The following is a 26,355-nucleotide window of genomic DNA, read 5'->3' as shown; positions in this document are numbered from 1 at the left end:
AAAACTGATGACTAGAACAGGAAACAACGTGTGTGTTTAACTTCATCACAGCCTCATTTAACCTGTGATGGGTTACTTAGTCAGATATTATTATGGGATTTGTTTTAATATTTTTATTCTTCATACAAACAGACTGAACATGCTCCTCGTCTTTACACACTTTATATATCTGGATTAAATTACAAAGATTCAAACAAACGTTCATCATCAGTTCAACTTTCTGTCTCCAGCTACAAACACGTCACTCTGTCGATGCTGCGTCGCCGGCGGCAACAGGAGGCACGGCTGGGGTTTCGGTCGGAGGAGGGAGACTCCGCCCCTCGGCTGTGATTGGCAGAAGGAGCTCGGCTGGTCCCAGGTCAGTAGTTGGTCTTGAGCCGGCGGTTTTCCTCCCTCAGCTTCTCGATCTCCTCCACCAGAGACTCGTTCACCGAGTATCTCTCTATCAGGCCGTGGATCTCGTTCTGCAGCACAAACACACACACAGGTCAGACAGTAGAGATTATTATAGGCTGGAAGGAGAGTGAGGAACCGTCATGTGGTCCAATGTGACCACGGAGTCCAGACCTGAGCCCACTGAGAGTCTCTGAAACATTAAAGGGACAACGAGGAGTTTCTATTTGGTTATAAAAAGTCTGATATTAATGTGGATGAATCTACGTTACCACTTGTTAATGGTCCATTTTAGATAAATATATGGTTTTGTCTCTATAGTTATTTTGTTATTATTAGTGGTGGTGGAAATGCTGGGCGAGCCGACCAGCGTTTCTTTACTTTCGGTTTCGTGGTGAGTCATGAGAATAACGCCGCCGAATCTCCGTTTATGGTGGGAACTACGACGGTATGTGATCGTCTTCCAACCTCTGACTTTAATTCTTGATGAATGAAAACATGAGTCTGTCTTGCGCCGGTCAAAGAATTTCACGGTGCGGAGGCTCATAAATGTAGTGGGAAAACACTTCGCTTTTACAAAACTCCTCGTTGTCCCTTTAATGCAACTGGACGGAAATAAATGTTGTGACGTTGCAGAAGCTCAATGAAACGATGCCACAGTGAATGCATGCGGTAATCACAGCTACAGGCGGTCCAATGAAATATTAGAGTGTGTAGAAGGAAAATAACTTTTTTATTCCTGTCTCTGTTTAGTTTTTTTTACTTTTGAAGAGTGTATACATGTTTGGGTATATACACCGTACTTTTCGGACTATACAGCGCGACTGAGTATAAGCCGCACCAGCTAAAGTTTAAAGGTGTTCAGAAATGGCCGTTTGTCCTGTTTGTCGCCTCCTTCTACGAGTTTACCCGAGTAAAGAAAACAAATTTGATTGGTCGTTATCGAGCGGGCGGGATATTCAAAGCTTGGGGCGAGACCGAGCGTGTGTGTGTGTGTGTGTGTGTGTCTCGGATGTTTGAATGACGGATGACGGATCCAATATCAGTGGCTGATGAATCGTGTGCAGGCTGATGTATAATCCGTGTTCCTGCATTATCCAATGTGAAAAAAAACTACCACACTTTCATCCCGGATTTACTGGAAAATAGAATTTTACACAAAGTTTGGGCTCCATCGTCTGATAGATGAGTGATTACTCTAATGTTAAGACCCACAGTGGAATCAAATTCAATTTTCTTTTCTGTACAGCTTTAAAAAAAAACATATATAGGCCGCACTTGAATATAAGCGTCAGGTTTTCATGTTGTAACATGAGATATTTCCACAGAAAGACAGTAGGAACTGTGACAGTCTGTTCTGGTTCCGCTCCTCTCCTCCATGTGCATCTGTTGACAACGAAGCCGGAGAAACATCAATAAATGGAGCGGTGGATAACGTTACGTAACATATACGATGTTACGGTGTGTGTTTGTGTCGTCTTAACCGTCATAAACAAAAGATTAGGGGTTACGGAGCGCGTTTGTGTTGCGGTGCAGAGACGAGAGCTGGGACACCGGGGCGGGAAGAAAGTAGCGGCTTATAATCTGAGAAGTACGGTATATATTTATGTATAATCCTTTTTGTTTTTGTTTAATTAATCCCCTTCATCTGTCTATCTTTCATTTTGAGATGCATCAGTTAATACAACTTAAATGACCTTTTTATGTAAACGTGTACGTGTAAATGTGTATGGTGTCTGTATTAACTCACTAGTATCTTTCAATGCAGGTGCTCTATCGTACACGCTCAACAGACCGGCTCACACTGCAGCTTCCCTCTGTTAACACCCAACTTGGAAAGACCAGCTTCTCTTACTGTTGCACCTACAACCTGGAACACTCTGCAGAATCATCTGAAACTTACCTCACTTTTATCAATGGGACAGTTTAAAGCCATAACTACATCTTATTTTACCTCTAACTGCTCGTGCTTTTAACTATGTTTCAATTTACCCTATAGTCACCTTAAATTCTGGTATTCTGTTATGTTTTTGTATGTTTCAAATGTCTTGTCTTCTGACCTTGTGTGTTCTGTGTTTCATCTGGGCTATATTGTAAATGAGGTTACTCCTCAATATATCTCCGAGTTTAAATAAAGGTTATGATATTGTCTGTTATGTTTTATGTTCAAAATGAGGAAAATCAATTTAAAAAGTTGAAAAAAAAAAAAAAGCCTGTCTTTTTGGACAAGCTATGTATCACATAAATGAAAACAGGACGAGTTTGACTAAATATGATCCAACACTAAGGAGGACGTGTGACGCAGGACAGAGACTAAATATAAAACACGGGGTTAAAGATGAGGTCGTACCAGCTGGATGTAGAACTGTCGGACCATCTCCACCTGCAGGTTGACGATGTCTCTGTGACACGTGTCTCTGAAGAGGAAACACAACGACACCACAGTCAACTGGGACAAACTGGAAGTTTAGTTTCTTTCTATAAACATTAAAGGATAATTACTGTTTTTTACAACCTGGACCTTATTTCTATCATAAAATCCGATAATTTCCTCCCCCAGATAACTTTGGTGTCATTCCAAGTGGTTGTGATGAAATGAGCTCCAGCCGAGAGGCGCGTATATCCGTATAATGGAGTCTACAGGGCAGCAGAATGCAGCCTCTAAATAACACATTATCTGCAGAGAAACTCCTTCATTTCACCAATATTTAGTTCTGATAGGCTAGTGCTATTCCCCTCTGAGTCCGGGGTTAGCTGTTATCAACATCCGGGGTCTGTAGGTTGACCTACTGACCTCTGACCTGGATGATGTCATCTCACTAAAGCTCCGGCTGGTTGAGATAAAAATGGACCCGAATGCCGAAGCAGAATGATTATTATCAGAATGAGCCGCGCTGCGCTCAGAGATAAGGTCCAGATTGTAAAAAACGGTAATTATCCTTTAATATGTACTTGAATTCATTGTATCATTATTATTAGAACAGAAAACAGAAAACACTTCATGTTCATGTGTTATTTAATAAAACACTTTGTAAAAGGTAAAACTAACTGAATGAAGTGTGAGTGTGTTGGTGTTGAGACCTGAACTCCTCCAGCGTGTCGTGGATCATGTTCTGGATGAAGTGGATCTGCAGCGAGGTGAGAGGAGCTGCTCCGCTCTGACCCAGAACCTCCACGATGTTCTGGGACAGAGACGAGGACACGGCGGCCGACAGAGACGCTCCTGCAGGGACGGAAGAGACAGAAGAGACAGGAATGTTAGAGCAGTGTTTTTCAACCTTTTTTGAGCCACGGCACATTTTGTTCATTAAAAAAATCCCGCGGCACACCACTAACCAAAAATGTTACAAAATGACACAATGCAGCCTAATACAGCAACTATAATACAAATATTGTCTCTTACAGTGTAGTTAGTTTGTTCTGACTCAGTAATGGTCATTGCTAAGGCCTGGTCATTGTGCTTCTGCCTCTACACCCATTGACATAAAGAGTCCTGTTTTATTAGCCAACTCTACCAGACAGTCACTATTGCAGACACAGATGCTCAACAAAGCCAAATTATTTTAGGAGCTAAATGATATTTGTTTGGACACAAACTGTTAACTGATAACAAGAACTTGGATTCTGATTTGACTCGCTCTTTTTATTTTATTTTATTTTTTTAGCTGTCAATCAACTCATGGGAGCTTGTCAACAGTCAGTCAGAACAAACTCTGAGTGCAACCTGCAACGCGTGCATGTGTTTTATAAAAATAAAAAACTAACAAACAAAAAGAGACCGGCTGGTCGGCACAAGCCTAGTCACACAACACTTGATGGAGTGTTGAATCTCATCTGTTAACGGTTATAACCGCTTACGAGCGTCGGTTATCGGTCTGAAAAAAAAATTCAAAATGTGCATCGCTAGTTTGGATCAATTAAGTTAAATTTGGTAATTTTCCACGGCACACCTGGCGAACGCTCACGGCACACTAGTGTGCCGCGGCACAGTGGTTGAAAATCACTGTGTTAGACTTTTACTTGTTTGTTTTTAAATACCTGAATGATTCACAAAATATACTTTACATGTCAGTAGTGCACACCCAATGTCACCCTAACAAGCAAAACAAATTACCAACAAATTCATATGAAATGGGGGAAAAAAAGATTAAATAAAATAGATAAATATATATAAAAAAGTGTGTGTGTGTGTGTGTGTATATATATATATATTAAATTAAATTAAAACAGAGAAAAGAAAAAGAAAAATTCATAAATCAGAGTAAAACTGTTTTTCTTTAGTTTTTCCCTGGCAGCAGCCATGTTTGTTTCTAAACGGTGGGTTTCTATGGCAACGGGCCTGACCTGCGGCGGTGGGCGGAGCTCCGGCGGCGGGGAGCGGCAGCGGGGAGTCGTAGCTGAGCTGAGCCTGGAGGCCGTTGGGCCGCCGCAGCCCGGGCTCCGGGGTGAAGAAGGGCGGCGCCGCCGGCTGCTGGCTGTGATTGGTCGACTGCTGCTGGGAGCAGGAAGTGGGCGTGGTCTGCCCCTCCCCCTCCAGACTGGAGCTGCTCGACTTCTCCGCCTGCGGCCACGAAGAAGAACGGTTACCACGGTGACAAGAAGAAGCTTAAACTGAGACGCTACAGGTGAATAGAGTAAAAATTTAAACTAACAGATATCACTATTTGATGTTTTAATATGTAAATGAGGCAATATCTAATGAAATATGCGCTAATTTGCATATATTTCCAGAACAGAAACCTGAACAATGGATAAAGCTGCTTTGTTTTATTTAGTTGACACATTAGAGTCTTTAGTTTTTCCAGAGGAGGATTGTGGATATCTCTTTTTATCACTCTGTAAATGAGAAAATACTGTCACCAGCCCTTTAAAACATCTAATGTCTCCATGTTTGTAGTAATAAAATGTTGTATAAATGAGGCTGTGAATGATATATCAACAATCCCCTCTGTAAAAACCTTCAGAATATAGAAAGGGATCAAAGTGGAAGGTTTGGTGTCTGGAAGTGCTGCTGAAGTGGAGATTTCTAGAGAGGAGTCTGAGTCTGAAAAACTCTTTCTGAGGAAACGGCCTTTAAAGACTTGGACTGTAAAACTACACAGATTGTTATTGTCAATCCTACTTTTATGATTTGTTGCTATGATACAAAGGAAATGACATCATTGTTCAGGAGAGAGAGAGCTGTACAACGACACCTGACATGACATGGCTCAGACTAACTCCTGGTGAGTTTAGGAGAAATCTACTGATGATGAAGTAAAATAAATAAAAACCTTAAAGTGGATTTTCTACCGTTTCTCTCCTCTGGTCTGAAAGAAGACATGATAAAGAAGAAAAACATCCCATAATACCTTCCTGGGGTCACATGACTCGGCAGTGGCGGCAGCAGCAGCGGTGATTGGCTCCTCCTCCTTGATGGGGGGCGGGGTCTGGAAGATGGACAGCGGGCTGTAGCAGCGAGCGGCCGACGCCACCAGGGGGGTTTTACGGTGAGAGCCGGTTCCTGAGGGGCAGTCTGACACACAGATACAGATGATGATGTCTAGAAGTCTGTTCTATTCTCATAAAGACCTCAATACCATCACAGATGTATTTAATGAAGAACTTGGTAAAATATCTATTTGGTTTAAATCCAACAAACTATCATTTAATATCAAAAAATCTTGTTTTATCTGCTTTGGATTAAAACCAGGGATACCTAATTCTTCTCTTAAAGGCCCATGCTGTGCACTTTTCTCTGGGTTTATTTCCCTAACAAGATGTATCATTGGTTTTGAGGACCTGTGATCTGCTTAATATCGTTATACTGCCCCTTTCTGTTGCCTCTTTCTGGAGCTCTAGCAGGCACAGGTCATTTGGCCAATCAGAAGAGAGAATGAGAACCTCTCCTCTGATTGGCTCACTGTTTTAGAGTGGCGTGTGGTCGGGCCAATCACAGGCAAGTAACTGAAACCTAAGCTGCATTCATAAAAATTGAAAAAAAACAACTGGTCACGGTGGGCGGAGTTACCTTGTGTGTGACATCACAGAAAGGAGGAAGTGCTATCTGCTCGTCTCAAAGAGAATGTTCCTACAAATGGGCGGTGTGTGTTTCTCCGTTTATAACCAGTTTGATGCACGGGGCAGTTTATACGTGGCCTAAAGACCTCCCCAAGCACCAAAACATAACCAAAATCACATTTTTCATGCCATGGGGCCTTTAAAATTGAAATTGATATAATACCTTTAACTAATGTGCATTGTACACATTTCCTTGGCATAGTGCTTGATGAATCTTTGTCCTGGAAACCTCATAACCATAAGGATGGCCAAAGCATTGTCAAAAAGTCACCTAATCAACACTGAGGTTGCCAGTTTTTATCGTACGTGTGTGACTGATTCTTCTGTGAGCAGTTGACCACACCTGAATTTCCTTTGGGATTAATAGAGTAAATCTATCCATCCATCCATCCATCCATCCATCCATCCATCCATCTATCTATCTATCTATCTATCTATCTATCTATCTATCTATCTATCTATCTATCTATCTATCTATCTATCTATCTATCTATCTATCTATCTATCTATCTATCTATCCATCTATCTATCCATCTATCCATCTATCTATCTATCTATATTATGCAATGGTCCAGATACCTTATACCCTATATCTTCAGAAAAGAGCAGTATAATAAACTGTAAGCTGTGTTCATAATATATTTGCACACAACTATCAATTTCACACCTATTCCACACGTAACTAATACTTTCCACATGGTCTGCCTATATAAACTGGGATTACTCATGAAACCTCACCCTCTCTGACGGGGGAGAAGATGTCCAGACTGGCGCGTCCCACCACCTGCTGCCCCTCCCCCTGCCGCGACAGCATCTCCAGGCTGGTTACTATGGAAACACAGAGCTCAGGTTAGTCAGGAAGCTGCAGCGTCGTTCCAACGGCAGTATCGGTCGGTCAGTTAGACGTCGTACCGTGAGTTCGTCCAAACGGCGTCTCTGCGCTCGTCCCCGGCGTCCTGGAGTCTGAGACAGACGGACAGAGGTTTAACACAAACCTCTACCTTTATTTTGAAGGAGTTTTAACACAAACCTCTACCTTTATTTTGAAGGAGCTTTAACACGAACCTCTACCTTTATTTTGAAGGAGCTTTAACACGAACCTCTACCTTTACTTTGAAGGAGCTTTAACACGAACCTCTACCTTTACTTTGAAGGAGCTTTAACACGAACCTCTACCTTTACTTTGAAGGAGTTTTAACACAAACCTCTACCTTTATTTTGAAGGAGCTTTAACACAAATGTCTACTTTTATTCTGAAGGAGCTTTAACACAAACCTCTACCTTTATTTTGAAGGAGCTTTAACACAAATGTCTACTTTTATTCTGAAGGAGCTTTAACACAAACCTCTACTTTTATTTTGAAGGAGCTTTAACACAAACATCTACTTTTATTTTGAAGGAGTTTTAACACAAACATCTACCTTTTCTAATCAATAATAACTCTCTTTGCATGTCTTTTATTTTGAAGGAGCTTTAAAAGAGCTTTAATACAAAAACATAACGTTACTTAACCGTTATTTCTTGACATTATGACGTATTTAACGGCGTGTAAATGATATTGATCGGTGATCGGTTTATTTAAACTCTCTAATCATTAAGTCAGTGTAAACCCGGTCAGGACTGGTCGTCCCGGTGACCTCTGACCTTCTCGTGCCGGTGAGAAGACGTCCAGACTGTTGCGGCCCACAGCCTCCGACCCCTGACGACCTTCAGCCTCTCTGGACGTCGGCTCACCTGCGGCGCCGCCTGCTGGACACACACACACACACAGGTCAGAGGTCAGCTGGTGTGAGCAGCAGCTTCTCACCTCAGTGACGTCATCGTGATGTCATCGTCACCCACCTGTTCCCATCACCTGGCGCTGGGGGGCGGAGCCTGAGGCGGCGGCGGCGTCTGATTGGCTGCTGGACACTTTGGAGGAGGAGGAGGAGGAAGAGCGCTTGGTGCTGGAGATCTTAGACCCCAGTTTACTGGACTGGAGGAGAGAGGGGGGGGGGGGTTATAGATCTGATCAGTTACACATTTATATCTGAACATTATTATAACGTCATTAAACTATCATTTTATTTTCATTCCTTCACCATCGCGTCTCACTGCAAAAACTCTAAATCTATCCAAGAATATTTGTCTTATTTCTAGTCAAAACAAACCTCATTCTACTAAAAATAAGACTCATCATATTAAAAGCAGCTTGTTTTTAGACACTTTTTACTTCTTTCAAGCAGATTTTCACTTGAAATAAGTAGAAAAATCTGATTGTGGAGCAAGTTTTTCTTTCTTATTACAAACACACAAAAACTTGCTTTCACTGGCAGATTTTCCTACTTATTTCAAGTGAAAATTTGTTTGAAACAAATGAAAATGATCTAAAAACAAGTCAACAGGATACACAGGAAGTAAGATAATTTATAGTACTAGGTACTAGGTGGAGAAGGGGTAGGAATTAATAAGGTAATGCTTCTTCCTACTCCTTTTCAAACATACAAAGGGTTTTATCGACTAGTGCTTCAAGTGTGATATGTTATTCACATGTTTGAAATAAAGTATTCATTCATTCATTTTTTAGGCGACGAGTCTTATTTTAAGTGGAAAGAGTTTAGTTTTGACTAGAACTGAGACATTTTGACAAGATAAGACAAATATTCTTGGAAAGATTTAGAGTTTTTGCAGTGCATTATCCTCCTGAGGTTTAAAGGTCCAGTCTGTAAAATGTTGGTAAAACCGTCACATCCAGCGTTCAGATTGTTGCTATGGGTGTGGTCTGTATTTGTGGGCGTGGCCTATAGATGTGGGGGCGTGTCCGGTGGTCACCTTGCTCCGGCCGGCGTTGCTCTGGTAACGCAGGCAGCTGACCGAGGTCCTGTGTGCGGCGGTGGTCCGGGTCGGAGCGCCGGAGTTCCTCAGGTCGTAGTGGAAGATCTTCCCCTGTGTGGAGCCGACCACCAGGCCGGTGCCGTCCGGCGTGAAGTCCACCGCCGTCAGCGGAGCGTCGGCCCGGATCGACCGCAGCACGCTGAGGAGGAGAGGGGACAACGTCATGAAGGTCCACCTCAAAAACTGGCTTAAAACAAACCAAGTCTGTAATCATGACTAGGCGGGATCTTCGCTCGGTGTCCGTCCGCCTTACTCTATACTTCTGGCTGTCATGATTTTTGTTTTGTTGTGCAGTGCGCGCCTACATATACGTATGTATGCATGCACTGCATTTGTCTTATTTTTCTATATTGCAATTTATCTCTGTAAGTATGTGTGTGAATGGCTCTTCTATAACTGCTGCTACTGTCTCCAATGTCTTGGTCCACCCCAGGCGGCGGGTGCAGGCCATCACATTCTGGATTCATCCATTTAGACTTGCACTTTACCTATTTACTTTACCTACCACTTTAGAAACTGGCACTTTCTACCAGGCACTTTACAGATCACATGCACTTATTGTATAGGTGTGTATATGATTATATATATATGATTGTGAACCACTGTATAATTCTTGTGTGTTTCTGTCTGTTTGTGTGTTACCTGCCAAGGGACTACGGATGCAAATTAGCAAGTTGCTAACTCTGACGCATTTACATTTGTGCACACGTACGAATGTTCATTAATGTGTATTGTCCCTTTTAAATAATAAAAAAAAAGGAGGAGGAAGAGGAGGGGGGGGAAGAGGGAGAGAGACGAAGAGGAAGAGGAGAGAGAGGAAGAGGAGGGAGAGAGAGAGGAAGAGGAGGAAGAAAGAGGAAGAGGAGGGAGAGGAAGAAAGAGTGAGGAAGAGGAGGGAGAGAGGAAGAGGAGGAAGAAAGAGGAAGAGGAGGAAGAGGAGAGACAAAAAGAGGTAGAGAGGAAGAGGAGGAAGAAGAGGAGACAGAGAGAGGTAAAGTATAGCGCTCCTCACATCCTGCTGGCCGTGTCGTAGCAGAAGAGGAGGAAGAGGAGGGAAAGAGGAGGAAGAGGAGGGAAAGAGAGGAAGAGGAGGAAGAGAAAGAGGAGAAGAGGAGTTTCTTACATCCTGCTGGCCGTGTCGTAGCAGACGAAGAGGGAAAGAGAGAAAGAGGAGGAAGAAGAGGAGAGGTAAAGAAGAGGTATCCTTACATCCTGCTGGCCGTGTCGTAGCAGACGAAGAGGGAAAGAGAGAAAGAGGAGGAAGAAGAGGAGAGGTAAAGAAGAGGTATCCTTACATCCTGCTGGCCGTGTCGTAGCAGACGAGGAGGGAAAGAGAGAAAGAGGAGGAAGAAGAGGAGAGGTAAAGAAGAGGTATCCTTACATCCTGCTGGCCGTGTCGTAGCAGACGAGGAGGGAAAGAGAGAAAGAGGAGGAAGAAGAGGAGAGGTAAAGAAGAGGTATCCTTACATCCTGCTGGCCGTGTCGTAGCAGAAGAGGAGGAAGAAAGAGAGGGAAAGAAAGACAAAAAGAGGTAAAGAGCACTCCTTACATCCTGCTGGCCGTGTCGTAGCAGAAGAGGAGGAAAAGGAGGGAAAGAGGAGGGAAAGAGAGGAGGAAGAAGAGGCAAAGGTAAAGAAGAGTGATCCTCACATCCTGCTGGCCGTGTCGTAGCAGAAGAGGAGGAAGAGAAAGAGGAGAAGAGGAGGTATATATATATATTTTTTTTTAGTCTGCTACTGTCATGATGTAGTATCATGCACTTGGTTTTATCTCATACTGTTGATATTATGGTCTGTATTTTTAGATTAGCCGCCTATGGACTGGTGTTGAAAATTAGCACTTGTGCTAAACACACTCAAGCAAAGCATCTGGTCTGTCCACTGGAACAGTCTTAATGTATTTGTGATGTCCATATCAAATAAATAAACATAACATAACATGACATATATCCTTACATCCTACTGGCGGTGTCGTAGCAGAAGAGAGGGAAGAGGAGGAAGAGGAGGGAAAGAGAGGAGGAAGAGAAGGAGGTAAAGAAGAGGTATATATCCTTACATCCTACTAGCGGTGTCGTAGCAGAAGAGGAGGAAGAGAGGAAGAGGAGGGAAAGAGAGGAGGTAGAGAAAGAGGTATATTTATCCTTACATCCTACTAGCCGTGTCGTAGCAGAAGAGAGAGAAGAGGAGGGAAAGAGAGAAAGAGGAAGAAGAGGAGGAAGAGAGAGGAGGTATATATATATCCTTACATCCTACTAGCGGTGTCGTAGCAGAAGAGGAGGAAGAGGAGGAGGGAAAGAGAGGAGGAAGAGAAAGAGGAAGAGAGGAGGTATATATCCGTACATCCTGCTGGCCGTGTCGTAGCAGACGATCTTCTTGTCCAGCCCGACGCTGACGACCAGCAGTTCGCTGGCGGGGGAAAAGGCCACGCCGCTGCCCGGCGCCTTGTGGGCGCCGTCGAACACGTGCAGCTCCTTCTGCGTGTTCGAGTCCCACAGCGCCACCGTGCCGCTGTCCGACACCACGCCTAGCAACGAGCGCCGTAGCAACGACAGACGCAGGTCGTGCACCGGCTGCAGAAACAGAGAAACAAAACACAACGTCAGTCAAAATGTTTAAAATGTAAATAATTAACATTTTAAATACCGACAGCACTCGAACGCATCGTTTAGAAAAACAAGATGAGAAACATTTAAACTTGTTTAGTTTAGTTTAGTTTATTTCAGTCAATACATGTCATTAAAAGAAAAGCAACAAACCAGAAAGAAAAAGTAAATAAAGAAAAACATCAATCTGAATTAAAGCAGAAGTGAGTGGTCCGGTCGTTTTCGCTAATGCTGCGTTCCAGGCAGGCTTTTGAAATCGTAAATTACAGCTTCAAGTCACAACTTACGACTTTGTAGCGTTCCAGGCAACCCACTCGTGTTTTTCCGACCTGTTTTACCGGTGAAAGTCACTATAACGGCCACTCGTAACTTCTGACCCGTGAACTCGTACCAGATCGAACTGGTACGAGTTCACAGGTCGGAAAAATACGAGTTTCCTTGAACGCACCATAACAGTCCTCGTCCCTACGTCACCACATTCACGGCGTCCCTTGGCTGCACACACAGCCCTGCATGCCGTTCTCTCTCCTCATTGGATAAAGGTTGTAGGATACAAGGAAAGTTTTCTCCTGGGCTCAGAGCAGAGCAGAGGGACTGACAGACCCGTGTTTCAGTCCAAACACTCTATAGAAGTGATTGCTGTCGGAAGATATAACTATTTAAGACTTAGATTAACACAAATATATCACTCACTTCTGCTTTAACAATAAGTAAACAGAAAAAGAAAATTTGGACCGAAAAGGCATAGGCTGAAGCATAGCTTATTACGCCTACCCTTTTACAACTCAGATTAATTAAAAAATAAAAAATAAAAAATAAAAACTTGTCTGACGACGGCTTCAGCTTCTGATCATCTACAATTATTGATCCAATATTGATCTGTATCAGAATGCTGTTGGGTAGAAACGTTTAAAATGTAAATAATTAACATTTTAAATATTATTGTTAAATATATTTCTACCTACAGCACACTATAAACTCTTCCTGAGTTAAAATATTCTTGCTGTGTTGTTTAGGAATAAATATGAACATGTTTTCTTTGCATTATTATTATTATTCAAGGTCTGAAAAGACTTGATATTTCTGTTATTTAGACTAGTTTAGTCATTTTCAGCCAATAAAAGCTCTAAATGACAATATTTTTATTTCAATTTTGGGAGAAATGTTGTCGGTAGTTGATAGAATAAAACAACATTTTTTTAATTTAATTTTACTCAAACACATACCTATAAACAGTAAAACCAGAGAAACTGATCATTTTGGGAGTGGTCTGTTAATTTTTTTCCAGAGCTGTATATACTCTCCCTACCACCCATAATATACTGTATATAATATATAATATATACATATAAGGGTTTTTCCTTTGAGCAATCAGGCATCAAGCTCATTCACAAATCAACTTAAAAATCTAAATTCCAGAAATCTGACTGTGTGTGACTCTGTGATGGAGCTGAGCTAGTGAGGTAGTGAGGTAGTGCTGCAGTGATGTGGCGGTGGTGTGTGACCTGGTTAGCTCCGTGTCCGAAGGCTCTGCTGGACACGTTGGTGGTCAGACTGTGGAGCACCAGGTCTCCGCTGCTCGAGCCGGACGCCACGCAGCTGTCGGTGGCGTTGAAGGACACGCACGTCACCTCCTCTTTATGGTCCTGAGGGACAGACACACAGAGACAGAGAGAGACAGGGCTGGGACGATACGCTTTTCTCCTGATTCGATTCTTCTATGATGTTTTTGGATGCCGATTCGATTTAAATTGTGATTCTACGATTTTCTCGATGTTTAGTCTTAAACAGCAGTGAAACAGTTGAATGATGATGATTGTCTTCAGACTATTCCAGGAACCATATTTCCCCCAAAAATACACATCACATGTCAGTCAGTTTTTAAGGTTTATTCAGCAGCAATATACAGTATATGTTTACTGTCTTTTCAAAAGCCTGGACTGCAGAAAAGAGGCAAAAATAAAAGAGGCTTCTGAAACCTTTCTGACAGAATGAGATCTAGACTGAGGTAAACTGCTGCATTTTAACATTTATCTGCACACAAACACTGTAGGAGCCTAGAAATTAACATACTCCATTATAAAGTGAACTTAAACCCTTTTCAAATGATGTAAAAAAGATGTAAAAAAGGCGAACAAATGCACATTGCACAATATAAAAAAATCTAAACATTTTAAAAATGAGTCTCACCTTGAGGGAGCGGTGAAGCCTCTTGGTCTTCAGGTCCCAGATGTGGACGCCGTGGTCCAGACCGCCGCTCGCCAGGAACTGAGAAGACGAGCTGAGACACACACGGGTCTGTTGTTTCTGAACACACACACACACACACACACACAGAGAGCAGAGGGTCAGTTACCTGCTGGTGCGTTCAGGCGAGCACGGAGAAAACAACGCTCGTCACAATCACTCACCCCCTCCCCCAGCTCCACCACGGCAGCAGGACTGGACTTGAGACTGGACACGACCAGTTTGTCTCCGCTGCTGCTGGACGTGACCAGGTAGTGGTCTGACGCCGTCGTTAAGCTGCTTAACAACAACAACAACAACAACAGCTGCACATGTCTATTCATTCATAAAGGTCCTAAATGTGTGTAAGTGTGTGAATGTGTGTGTGAAAGGGTGAATGTGATGTACTGTAAAGCGCTTGGGTATCGTTTCAGGTAGAAAAGCGCTATATAAATACAGACCATTTACCATTTAAAGGAGGAAAACATTCCTGCTCACACCCAGGAATATTTTAGAATTTAAAAAAAAGTTAGTTGTCAAAGATTACAAAGGTCTGAAACATTGTTTAATTTTCTGTTCTGGCATAAATCATGGACAAGAAGACAAACATTAACTTTCTTTGTGTAATATCCTTAAAGCCTTTTTTTTGTTTATTTGATTTTCAGATGCGCCTCATTTCTGACCTGGGTGTTTTTAAATCGAGGTTAAAAACATATTTATTTAGGATGGCTTTTAATACCCAGTAGCATGATGACACTTTTATCTTATTTTATCTAATTTTAACTTATTTGATTTTGCTGCATTTTATTGTCTTCACTGTTTTTTATTTTGTTCTTCTCTTTTATGACCCACTGTAAAGCACTTTGGTACACCGAAAGGTTTGTTTTAAAGGGCTGTATAAATAAAGTACATTTACATTTATATATTTTGATCGTTTATCTCTTTGTGTAATTTCCCTATAATTTTTATTTTATTAATATTATTTATATATTTCTGATTGTTGTATGTTCCGTTTTTTTGTTTTGTTTGACATTATATTTCATTGTTACCTACAGGTGGAGACGTCTAATAAGCTCTTTGAGTTTTCGCCTCTTCCAGCTCTGTAAATTATCAAATCGTTCCTTTTACTTTGTGTATTTTTAACTGTGTAAAATAAATCTCAATCTTAAAGCAGAAGTAAGTGGTCCGGTCGTTTTGGCTAATGCTGCGTTCCAGGCAGGATTTTGAAATCGTAAATTACAGCTTCAAGTCACAACTTGCGACTTTGTAGCGTTCCAGGCAACCCACTCGTGTTTTTCCGACCTGTTTTACCGGTGAAAGTCACTATAACGGCCACTCGTAACTTCTGACCCGTGAACTCGTACCAGATCGAACTGGTACCACTTCACAGGTCGGAAAAATACGAGTTTCCTTGAACGCACCGTAACAGTCCTCGTCGCTACGTCACCACATTCACGGCGTCCCTTGGCTGCACACACAGCCCTGCATGCCGTTCTCTCTCCTCATTGGATAAAAACTGTAGGATACGATAAATGTTTTCTCCTGGGCTCAGAGCAGAGCAGAGTGACTGACAGACCCGTGATTCAGACCAAACACTCTATGTAAGTGATTGCTGTCGGAAGATATAACTATTTAAGACTTATATTAACACAAATATATCACATACTTCTGCTTTAATGTAAATCCTGCAGGTTGAACAGATAATCCAATATATTTAGGTTTATAGCCAAAGGTCCAAGACTGATGTCTGTCGGACCTTTGGCTCTCTAAAATGTATTAACACCGACTGGTTGAAGCAAACTGTTGAACAGAGACTGAAAGATCAATTTCCTGCAAACATGGAAAAAGTGAACTTGGCAGCGTGACATCATGATGTTTATACAGAGTTTAAACTAGAAAAGTATTTATTGTGTCCAAATCAGGAGTTTAGACCGGACATTTGTAATTTTAGAGTGAAAACAGCAGAATCCTAAAAGTCATTGGATAGAAGCCAGAGGTTTATCCTCTGTGATGAAAACTGTCCTGGTGATGAGTTTCACATTTTATTTGAGTGTAAGATAATTAGCATAATGAATTTCAGATAAAAAATGTCTGCCAAAGTTTCATGTAAAATCTTCCGTCTACTACAAGTTGAAAAACTAAAAGTTATTTATACGTCAGGTGCCTTTTTGAAGAGCGTTCATCCTTTGTTTTAAGTGATATTTTTGTTTTTTCTGATCATCAGAAGTGGAGAATATTATGATTATTGATCTTGTTTAATGTTTGTGGTCGTGAGTTAAATAAAAGAGAAGAAATGTAGATACATCCTCTCGTGGTTGATCAGTCAGAGGCTATATGTGGAGCTTCCTACTGTTCAGGGACCAAACTAGGCTACTGATCAGTTTGATATGACTGAATACTATAGATTATATTGATTATAAATGACATAGATAGATTATATATCCCAGATCTAAGACGGAACGCTACAGGAAATCTTTCCTCCCTCCTCGCCACCATAAAACTCTTCAATGTGCAATAGCTCAGCCTAATGTGCAACTTTACTTCCTTTAAAACATAACTTGTTGTTTTAAATTATAATTAACTAAGTTTAGTCTTTCACCTCTGAAGTATTTATTTATATTTATTTATATGTATTGCATTTGCATTTCTACTTGTAGGTTATTAGGTTATTGGGAGTTCTAGCTTAGCTTCATTTTATACTCAGGTCTGCAATTCTCTAGATAGAGCTGTTATCTTTCTTATTTTTTATTATTCATGCAATGAATGACATCACATGTGAATGCTGCTGCTGTTAACTACCATAATTCCCTGTGAATGATTATTAAAGTATCTAACTAACTAACATATTATAGACAGATGCTGAGGTGAGGATACTGTTGGAGCTCCAGCAGGCCTGGGCCACCGGGTGGCTGCTGCTGTGGGGGTTGAACTGCTCCAGCGGCGCCATGGAAACCGCGTCCCAGATCTTCACACAGTCTCCTGTGGACACCAGGCGGGTCGCTGCGTCCTCCATGGCAACACACCTGCGCACACACACACACATGAGCAGGATTTAATCTTTTCTTAACAGAAACCAGAGAGAAAATGAGACAACACAACATTTAAACGACTTCCTGTGATAGAAACCAGCTCGTTAATTAACAACAGAGAAAAGTTCTGATCAGACATTTATACTGTTTTAAAGGGATAGTTCAACATTTAGTCAAATTGGCCCATTGCCATAATCCCTATAGTCATAGCAGTAGGTTCGTTACCTTTAATTGTCAGTGCAAGCTGTTTTTAGAACGGCGGAGCAGAGCCGTGAGCTGCTCAGAGCTACGCTACGGAGGCTCATTATGGGATTTCTTGGTTTCCCTCCATCAAACTCATCAAATACACAATCCAACAACTCCACAACGCTCTGGTGGACAAGTTGTGAGCTGCACATTCACCACACTATGAGATAATAACACAACGTTACCACACAGAGTTGTTTTAGAGGGAAATACATGTAAAACCACTGATGCACGATGCCTTCAGGGACAGTTTTTCATCAACAGTCTCTGCATTTCCCTCTAAAACAACTCTGTGTGGTAACGTTGTGTTATTATCTCATAGCGTGGTGAATGTGCAGCTCACAACTTGTCCACCAGAGCGTTGTGGAGTTGTTGGATTGTGTATTTGATGAGTTTGATGAGAGAAACCAAGAAATCCCATAATGAGCCTCCGTAGCGTAGCTCTGAGCAGCTCACGGCTCTGCACCGCCGTTCTAAAAATAGCTTGCACCGACAATTAAAGGTAACAAACCTACTGCTATGACTATAGGGAGTATGGCAATGGGCCAATTTGACAAAATGTTGAACTATCCCTTTAACGTTTTGGATTATTTTTCTCTTTATACTTCACTTTACTTATATTTTATTTAATAAAACATAAATATGAAACAAAACTAGTAGTAACACATTTAGTTCTTCTCTGTTACAGATGTTTTATTACTGTGAATACCTGTAACTGAAAAAAACAACTGAAAAAATAATTTTTTGTTAAGATTTGTAACATTTCTGGATCTGTCAATTTGTACCTTTAATTTAATTAATTTAATTTTTTTCTTTCATTATGTAAACTGTTTTTTTTATTAGTAATTCAGTATCTTTCATTTTTCTATGTCAATTTGTCTTTCTTTTCTATTTTTTATGTCATGAATTTCTGTATTATCTTCTTACATTGAAGACCACCGCTGTTGCTGTTTTTTTTACATAGGGGAGGTAATTATTTTTATCAGCCTTTTTTGTCTTCTACCTCTCCTGCACAATGTTTAATTTTATTATTTCCATTGTTTATGCAGGTTATATAATGTGCAAATAAAAACACTAAAACTAAACTAAACCTGTCTGTCTATCTGTCACTGTTGTACTGAGCTGTGATAAACACACAGTTAATCAATAATTAATCAATCAGAGCTTCATATTAACGTAGTAACAGGTGTAGAACATTTTCCACACATTGTTTTTGTGGTATAATCACATTAAATTCACTTTGACAAGGACCAGAGTAGTTAATACAACATTTAAAACTTTTGTAAAATGAGGTTTGAAACTGTGTAAGTCTTTTAAAGTTGGTTTTATTTTAGATTTTAGATGAGAGAAGTGTTTTAAACAGCTCTTCTGTCAGACAACAACTCTCTTATGTCAAACAGACAGAGACAAGAGAAGGAATTAAACACAGGCTCTGATGGAGCTTTACACTGTTATGTTACTTTATATTTTATTTAGTAAAACATAAATATCTTAACACATTTAGTTCTTCTCTGTCACAGTTACAGACACAGATGTTTTATGGTAAAATCACATTAAATTCACTTTGATGATCCTCTTCGCTGCATCCAGGAGACTCGACACAACATTTAAAACTTGTGTAAACTGAGGTTTTAGACAGTTTAAGTCTTTTAAAGTTGGTTTTATTTCAGATAAGGCCTTCGTGTTTCAGATTTAAGTGGTTTAAACAGTTTTTCTGTCAAACAACAACTCCCTTACGTCAAACAGACAGAGACAAGAGAAGGGATTAAACAAGGCTCTGATGGAGCTTTACACTGTAATTTCACATTATATTTTACTGAGTAAAACATAAATATGAAGCAAATCTAGTAACACATTTAGTTATTCTCTGTCACAGTTAGAGACACAGATGTTATGGTAAATTCACATTAAATTCACTTTGATGGTCCTCTTCGCTGCCGGGGAGACTCGACACAACATTTAAAACTTGTGTAAACTGATGTTTGAGACAGTTTAAGTCTTTTAAAGTTGGTTTTATTATGCATTAAGCCTTCGTGTTTCATATTAAAGTGGATAAACAGTTTTAAACTTCACATCGGAACCAAACTCAGACAGTTAGAGAGTCTGGGCTAGGAGCTAAATGCTAACAGCTAACAGCTCTAAAAGTTACCGAACAGGACACAGAAACTCCCGTTAACCGACAGAAAGTCCCGGTGACCGGTAGATAACTCACCTCGGGTTCAGTCTCCTCCTCTGGGAACGTGTTATAGAAACTCACTCTGAGTTTTCACTAAACTAAAGTTAGTTTGTTGTTGACGCGGTTTTGTTTTGGACCCGCCTGCAGCTGAGAAACCGCCACTACGGAGCCCGAGGAGGGACAAACACGACGAGGCGAAGCGCTTCAATTAAACTTTATTGATCTGCAGCGCAAAGGTGTTTTTTTTTTTTGTTTTTTTTTAAGGCAAATTTTATTGACAATTCAGGTATTACATTTAGTAAAACATACAAAACAAAGAACAATACAATGCCAGGGGGTCGCAGTATTCAAAATAGTATACAAAACATTGCTATTTACGGAAGCTTATTGCATTCATTCAATAAAAAAAAATACAGATCCTGTTTTTCTGAGTAATTTTTTCTGTTTTTCTGAGTAATTTTTTTTAAAATCAGTTTTTCTGAGTAATTTTTTCTGTTTTTCTGAGTAATTTTTTTGGATCAGTTTTTCTGAGTAATTTTTTTCCTGTTTTTCTGAGTAATTTTTTTGGATCAGTTTTTCTGAGTAATTTTTTTCCTGTTTTTCTGAGTAATTTTTTTTGGATCAGTTTTTCTGAGTAATTATTTCCCCTTGTTTTTCTGAGTAATTTTTTCCCCTTGTTTTTCTGAGTAATTTTTTTCCCTGTTTTTTTGAGTAATTTTTTCTCTACTTCGAAATCTCGCGATAACTACGGAAGCCGAAGTCACTGAGAATGGAGTCAGTGTATGAAGTGAACAGAGCTGCAGCCGCGAGCCGCTGCGCTGCTCCTAAACTTAACAACAACTTAGAAGCAGAAAGTTTATCCTCTTAACTGCCAGGATGTCCTTCCCCGGGTGTGTGAGCCACCTACGGCCGGGCACCGGGGTCTGTGAAGCGGGTTCATGAAGCCTGGTTGTCCAGACCAGCAATCGCTCTGGTCCCGACATGATTCACTCACAACACTGCGGCTGTAACGTTATGTTGTGTGTGTTGTAGCCGAAAAGTAGGCTACAACACACACAACATAACGTTACAGCCGCAGTGTTGTGAGTGAATCATGTCGGGACAACCAGGCTTCATGAACCCGCTTCACAGACCCCGGTGCCCGGCCGCCACTAGAGCAGCGGCGGCGGCGGCGGCGGCCAAGCACCGGGGTCTGTGAAGCGGGTTCATGAAGCCTGGTTGTTCCGACATGATTCACTCACAACACTGCGGCTGTAACGTTATGTTGTGTGTGTTGTAGCCTACTTTTCACGGTTAAATTATCACCGCGACACACACACAGAGCGGCGAGTCAGTTAATACGTATTAGCCCCCTGCTACGAACATACAGCGGCTAACCAGCTGCTACTTCCCCGTAAGCAGAAGCGATTGCACCGGGGAAACATGTTGCTAGGCAACCATGTCAACCACACATTCTATGATTATTTCATTATCACGAGAAAACGGTCTTTGTCATCTCGAGATAACAAAATAAATTAATTCGTTATCACGAGAAAACAGACTTTGTTATCTCGAGATAACGAAATAATAAGTCGTTATCACGAGAAAACGATAATAAAAAAATGTATACGGACTTGGCCCTTTAGGGCTTCCGTAGTTATCGCGAGATTTCGAAGTAGAGAAAAAATTACTCAAAAAAACAGGGAAAAAAATTACTCAGAAAAACAAGGGGAAAAAATTACTCAGAAAAACAAGGGGAAAAAATTACTCAGAAAAACAGGGGGAAAAAAATTACTCAGAAAAACAGGAAAAAAAAATTACTCAGAAAAACAGAAATAATTACTCAGAAAAACTGATCAAAAAAAAATTACTCAGAAAAACAGGAAAAAAAATTACTCAGAAAAACTGATCCAAAAAAATTACTCAGAAAAACAGGAAAAAAATTACTCAGAAAAACTGATCCAAAAAAAATTACTCAGAAAAACAGGAAAAAAATTACTCAGAAAAACTGATCCAAAAAAAATTACTCAGAAAAACAGGAAAAAAATTACTCAGAAAAACTGATCCAAAAAAATTACTCAGAAAAACAGAAAAAATTACTCAGAAAAACTGATTTAAAAAAAAATTACTCAGAAAAACAGAAAAAATTACTCAGAAAAACTGATTTTAAAAAAATTACTCAGAAAAACAGGATCTGTATTTTTTTTTATTGAATGAATGCAATAAGCTTCCGTAGCTATTAATCCAATAAAATATTATATAAAATGCATAACTCAGTGGTTTTAATAGCTTTTTTGTTTGATGAATATTGAATAGTTGTTAAGTATTGTTTGAGTTCCTTCTCAAAAATTAAAAACAATGGATTGTGATTAGCGAATTTGGAAAGGTGGAGGAATGCAGGAAGTAGACGCGGCTTCGCCCTCACCAAGATGGCCGCCGCGTCGATCACTCAGGCCGACCAATACATCCATGAGGCCGACAGGGGGCAACACCGGACCGGAAGTGAACCAAAACAAACCGGCAGAGACTCTTGACTGCGCGGGTAGTTTGACCAAGGGGGTAGATTGCACTACACGCAGGCGCAGCTCACAGTCGGCCATATTTGAACGGGCAAATTGCTCTGACTCTGGCTGCAGTTACAGTGCAGTAGATAGGTGATCCAGTCATCTTCATTAAAAAAACGATTCATAACTCTGTGAAAAATAAATCAGTATGTAGCTATTACTTTAACTGTTTGCATAATGTCACAATAATGTTACTTTTACAAAAAAAAGTACATGATTAAAACGATCCGTGATTTTAAGTATGCTGCATCATAACTGCATAGACGTTCATAAAAAATCAAACCGTTTTGAAATCGGACAAAAACTGAGCAAGTTGTGGTCATTATAGCAGAATATGCACCATAGGCTTAATGCTCTGAGGGAGAGAGTTGCCCGTTCCAAGATGGCCGCCGTACTGGCTACGCTTTGTCATTGGGCAGCAGCGGTGGGTGAGTCATCTAGTTCTTATATATATCTATGAGTTTGACTGTCTGCTGCTGCTAACCGCTACTGGACATCTAGCCGCTGGACTGTGGAGACGCTAAAGGTGAGTTATTATGGGTTATATTAACGTTTATACCCCCCGTTACCGTAGAACAACGTTACAACTCGACGTTACCGACGGTTTAACGTTACTTGTTACTGTTACAAACTAGTTTATTGAAGGCGGGAGATGTTTTCCGTCGTGTTGTTGTGAAGCTGTGACAGCTGCGTCTGTCGGTGAATCCACGGAGAAAAAACACCACTCAGGTCTTTGTTATTAGACTTTAACGCTGATTATACAACAGTTAGTTCCGACTAGAGCACTGGAAACAGACATTATCACTCCGCTGTTCAGCTGGACAAGAGCTAAGTCAGAGCTACGCTCCCCATACAGGAGCTGCCCCATCTCTCTGCTGCTAAGTTACTACAGTTAGAAACGGACCTGAACATTAAAACCCGGACCTGACTGGTCCGTCTAATTGGAGATAAATCTCTACTAAACCCGGCTGGAAAAAAAATCGCTGCGGGGCAACTACGTTTTAACGGTGATGTGTTTTGATATTAGCGTTAGCTGTTGTTAGCCACGTAGCTCAGCTACTTAGCTTCAACTGTGTTTATATTGATTACATAGCAGATAAACAGATGTAATACGGTATCGATAACGTCTCTGTGTCTTCACGCTGGTCCTGTTGCTGCGGTGCTAATCAGACACGGGCTCAGAACCAGAACCAGCACTGGAAGCAGCTCGGTGGAGAAGCTAGTAGCTAGTAGCTAGCTAGTATGAAATGTTTATGTGTTGCCTGGCAACAGCCTTGTCTCCCTTCCAGTTGCGGAACTATTTCTGTTGGCGGAGCTAAATAAATGATTAAATAAACAAACAAATCATAATCTCTTGTAGTTTATTACTGTTCTAAAATGCGCTCGTAGCACTGTTGTATAAAAGCAATATCACACTCGAGGTCGTGCTGTTGTACTGTATATCAGCACGGTGGGATTATCTGACCCAATCACAGCCGTGCTGATATACAGTACAACAGCTCTCCCTCTACTGCTTAATCACTGACTAGTAGAGACTAGTAGAAACTACTACACTACTACACATTCTCTCTTCTCTCCCTCCCTCCTTCTCTCTTCTCCCCCTCACTCCCTCCACCTTTCTCTCTTCTCTCCCTCCATCATTCTCTCTTCTCTCCCTCTCTCCATCTTTCTCTCTTCCTCTCTTCCTCTCTCCCTCCATCTGTCTCTCTCCCTCCTTCTCTCTCCTTCTCTCTCAATTTAAAAAAATATTCAAAGTCAATTCAGCAAGCTTTATTGACAGGACTGTGTTGTACATTATTACCAAAGCATTAGGACAACAGAACCAGAATACATAGATTATTAATTAATAATAATAGTAACAACAGAACGATAACCCTAACCTCTGTCTTTCTCTCTCTCCGTCTTCTCTCCGTCCATCAGTGCATACATCGCCAACAGAGTCACAGACAAACTGACTCCCATCCACGACAGGATCTTCTGCTGCAGGTCAGTGCTTCATCATCCTCATCCTCAGTAGCTGGTTCCCATGGAGACAGATTGATTGATTGATTGATTTTTTATTCGGATCTCCATTAGCTATGGCAATGCCAAAGCTATTCTTCCTGGGGTCCATACAACATATTTACAGTGTATCAATGCAATTTACGTCCCATACTTTACAATCCATGTTCAAATACAACATAAAACACAAGGAAATACAAACAGATACACAACAATACAAGACAATACAAGACAGCTCCCTATAGGTCAGCAGTGGTACGTAGTATTTACATACCATGATGTCAATACATGTCTACATTATATATGTTGGTCACACAATAAGTTTCAATAGCCCATTGATCAGGGTATCCGCGGGGTCTTGAAAAGTATTAAAGGGACAACGAGGAGTTTTGGAAAAGCGAAGCGTTTTCACACTACATTTATGAGCCTCCGCGCGCACCGTAAAATTCTTTTGACCGGCGCAAGACGGACTCATGTTTTCATTCATCAAGAATTAAAGTCAGAGGTTGGAAGAGGTTCACATACCGTTGTAGTTCCGACCATAAACGGCGATTCAGCTGCGTTATTCTCATGATTCGTTGCGAAACCAAAAGTAAAAAACGCTGGTCGGCTCGACCAGCATCTCCGCCACCACTAATAATAACAAAATAACGATAGAGACAGAACGATATATTTATCGAAAATGGGCCCATTAACAAGTGTGGGTAGCGGAGATTCATCCACATTAACGTTAGACTTTTTTATAACCGAATAGAAACTCCTCGTTGTCCCTTTAAAAAGTCTTTTCACGACTTTATAAAGTCTTAAATTTTGAAGGAATCCGAGTAGGGAAACGGCGCTCGGTACTGGAGTACTATCGGCTGCAGCTCTACTAGAAACAAAATCAAATGAGCTGAGGCACATGTCATGACTGTCTGTCCAGACTGTAGTTTTTGTTTTTGGGGAGTTGAGCAATATTTCTTTTTTGATAAACTTTTCCTTTGATTTATTATCCCAGCCTGTTTTGAATTCTGTTGTAAGTGGTCTACAGTCTTAGGGGCCGTGTCCACCAGGCGCGTTTTCAGCGCTCTGGGCGTCTACTTTCCATTCAAACCCTATTGAGTTGGGTGCTCACAGCCACGAGCCCGGAAACTGCTTTTCCACTAGCCCTAGTACCTGGTACCAGGTACTGAAATAGTACCAGGTACCATTTTTAGTACTGAGCCGTGCCGAGCCATGCAGAGCCTCGCAGTGCTGCGTCGTGCCACGCCATGCGGAGCCTCGCAGTGCCGGGCCGTGCCACGCCATGCGGAGCCTAGCAGTGCCGGGCCGTGCCACGCCATGCGGAGCCTAGCAGTGCCGAGCCGTGCCACGCCATGCGGAGCCTAGCAGTGACGCGCCACGCCATGCGGAGCAGTGACGAGCCACGCCGCGCCAATTAGTGCCGAGCAGTGCCGAGCAGTGCCGAGCTGTGCCGCGTCATGCAGAGCCGAGCTGTGCTGAGCCGCGCCGCGCCATGCAGAGCCGAGCTGTGCCGAGCCGCGCCGCGCCATGCAGAGCCGAGCTGTGCTGAGCCGCGCCGCGCCATGCAGAGCCGAGCAGTGCCGAGCCACGCCATGTAGAGCCGAGCTGTGCCGCGCCATGCAGAGCCGAGCAGTGCCGAGCCACGCCGCGCCATGCAGAGCCTTTGTGCCATGTAGTGCCGAGCAGTGCCGCGCCATGCCGAGCTGCGCCATACAGTGCCGAGCAGTGCCGAGCCACGCCGCGCCATGCAGAGCCTTTGTGCCATGCAGTGCCGAGCAGTGCCGAGCCATGCAGAGCCGCGCCATGCAGTGCCGAGCCGCGCCATGTAGTGCCATGTAGTGCCGAGCAGTGCCGAGCCACGACGCGCCATGTAGTGCCGAGCCGAGTTGTGCCATGTAGAGCTGAGCAGTGCCGTTAAAGTGTAGTGGGAAAGCGCCACTAGTGTCGTCACTCTGAGAGTTTCTCCTCAGAGTGACGACACTAGTGGCGCTGTGAAGATAAAAGTTAGTGACAGATGATCTGAGACAGACTGCCCAGCTGGTCAGAGTTCCAGAGGAGGAAACCACAGAGAGACAGCCCCTCATCAGACTCCACCTCCCTCACACAGACTCAGAACGAGGACAAACTGCCTTCTCCTTCTACGCCCCACACCGATGGAATAAATTACAAAACTCACTGAAAATCGATAGACTTATCTCACTT

At 41.8% G+C, this 26,355-nt stretch overlaps 2 protein-coding genes across 2 annotated transcripts in view; one reads left to right on the top strand and one right to left on the bottom strand.

The window, feature by feature from the left end:
* Positions 1-98: 98 nt before the first annotated feature.
* Positions 99-19,769, bottom strand: LOC310986886 (protein NEDD1-like). The gene is made up of 16 exons (XM_083972989.1): positions 19,643-19,769; positions 17,030-17,178; positions 14,341-14,435; positions 14,120-14,236; positions 13,435-13,575; positions 11,667-11,896; positions 9,265-9,466; positions 8,296-8,428; positions 8,098-8,202; positions 7,366-7,416; positions 7,192-7,281; positions 5,745-5,908; positions 4,729-4,954; positions 3,475-3,616; positions 2,744-2,810; positions 99-464 (listed from the first exon to the last, which is right to left on the bottom strand). The coding sequence occupies exons 2-16, from the start codon at positions 17,166-17,168 to the stop codon at positions 360-362; spliced, it is 2,007 nt and encodes a 668-aa protein (XP_083829115.1). The 5' UTR covers positions 17,169-17,178; positions 19,643-19,769; the 3' UTR covers positions 99-359.
* A 2,852-nt stretch (positions 19,770-22,621) lies between these two features.
* LOC310987967 (condensin-2 complex subunit H2-like) overlaps positions 22,622-26,355 on the top strand; it is a 35,863-nt gene continuing 32,129 nt past the window's right edge. Inside the window, exons 1-2 of the mRNA XM_083974436.1 lie at positions 22,622-22,675; positions 24,070-24,135. The gene's annotated coding sequence lies outside the window, so the exon portion shown is untranslated. The remainder of the gene's footprint in view (positions 22,676-24,069; positions 24,136-26,355) is intronic.

This window comes from Trachurus trachurus (genome assembly GCF_905171665.1).
Source record: "Trachurus trachurus genome assembly, chromosome: 6".
Classification (NCBI taxonomy): Eukaryota; Metazoa; Chordata; class Actinopteri; order Carangiformes; family Carangidae; genus Trachurus; species Trachurus trachurus.
Note: the sequence above shows the minus strand (reverse complement) of the source record. Positions and strands in the feature narration are given on the sequence as shown.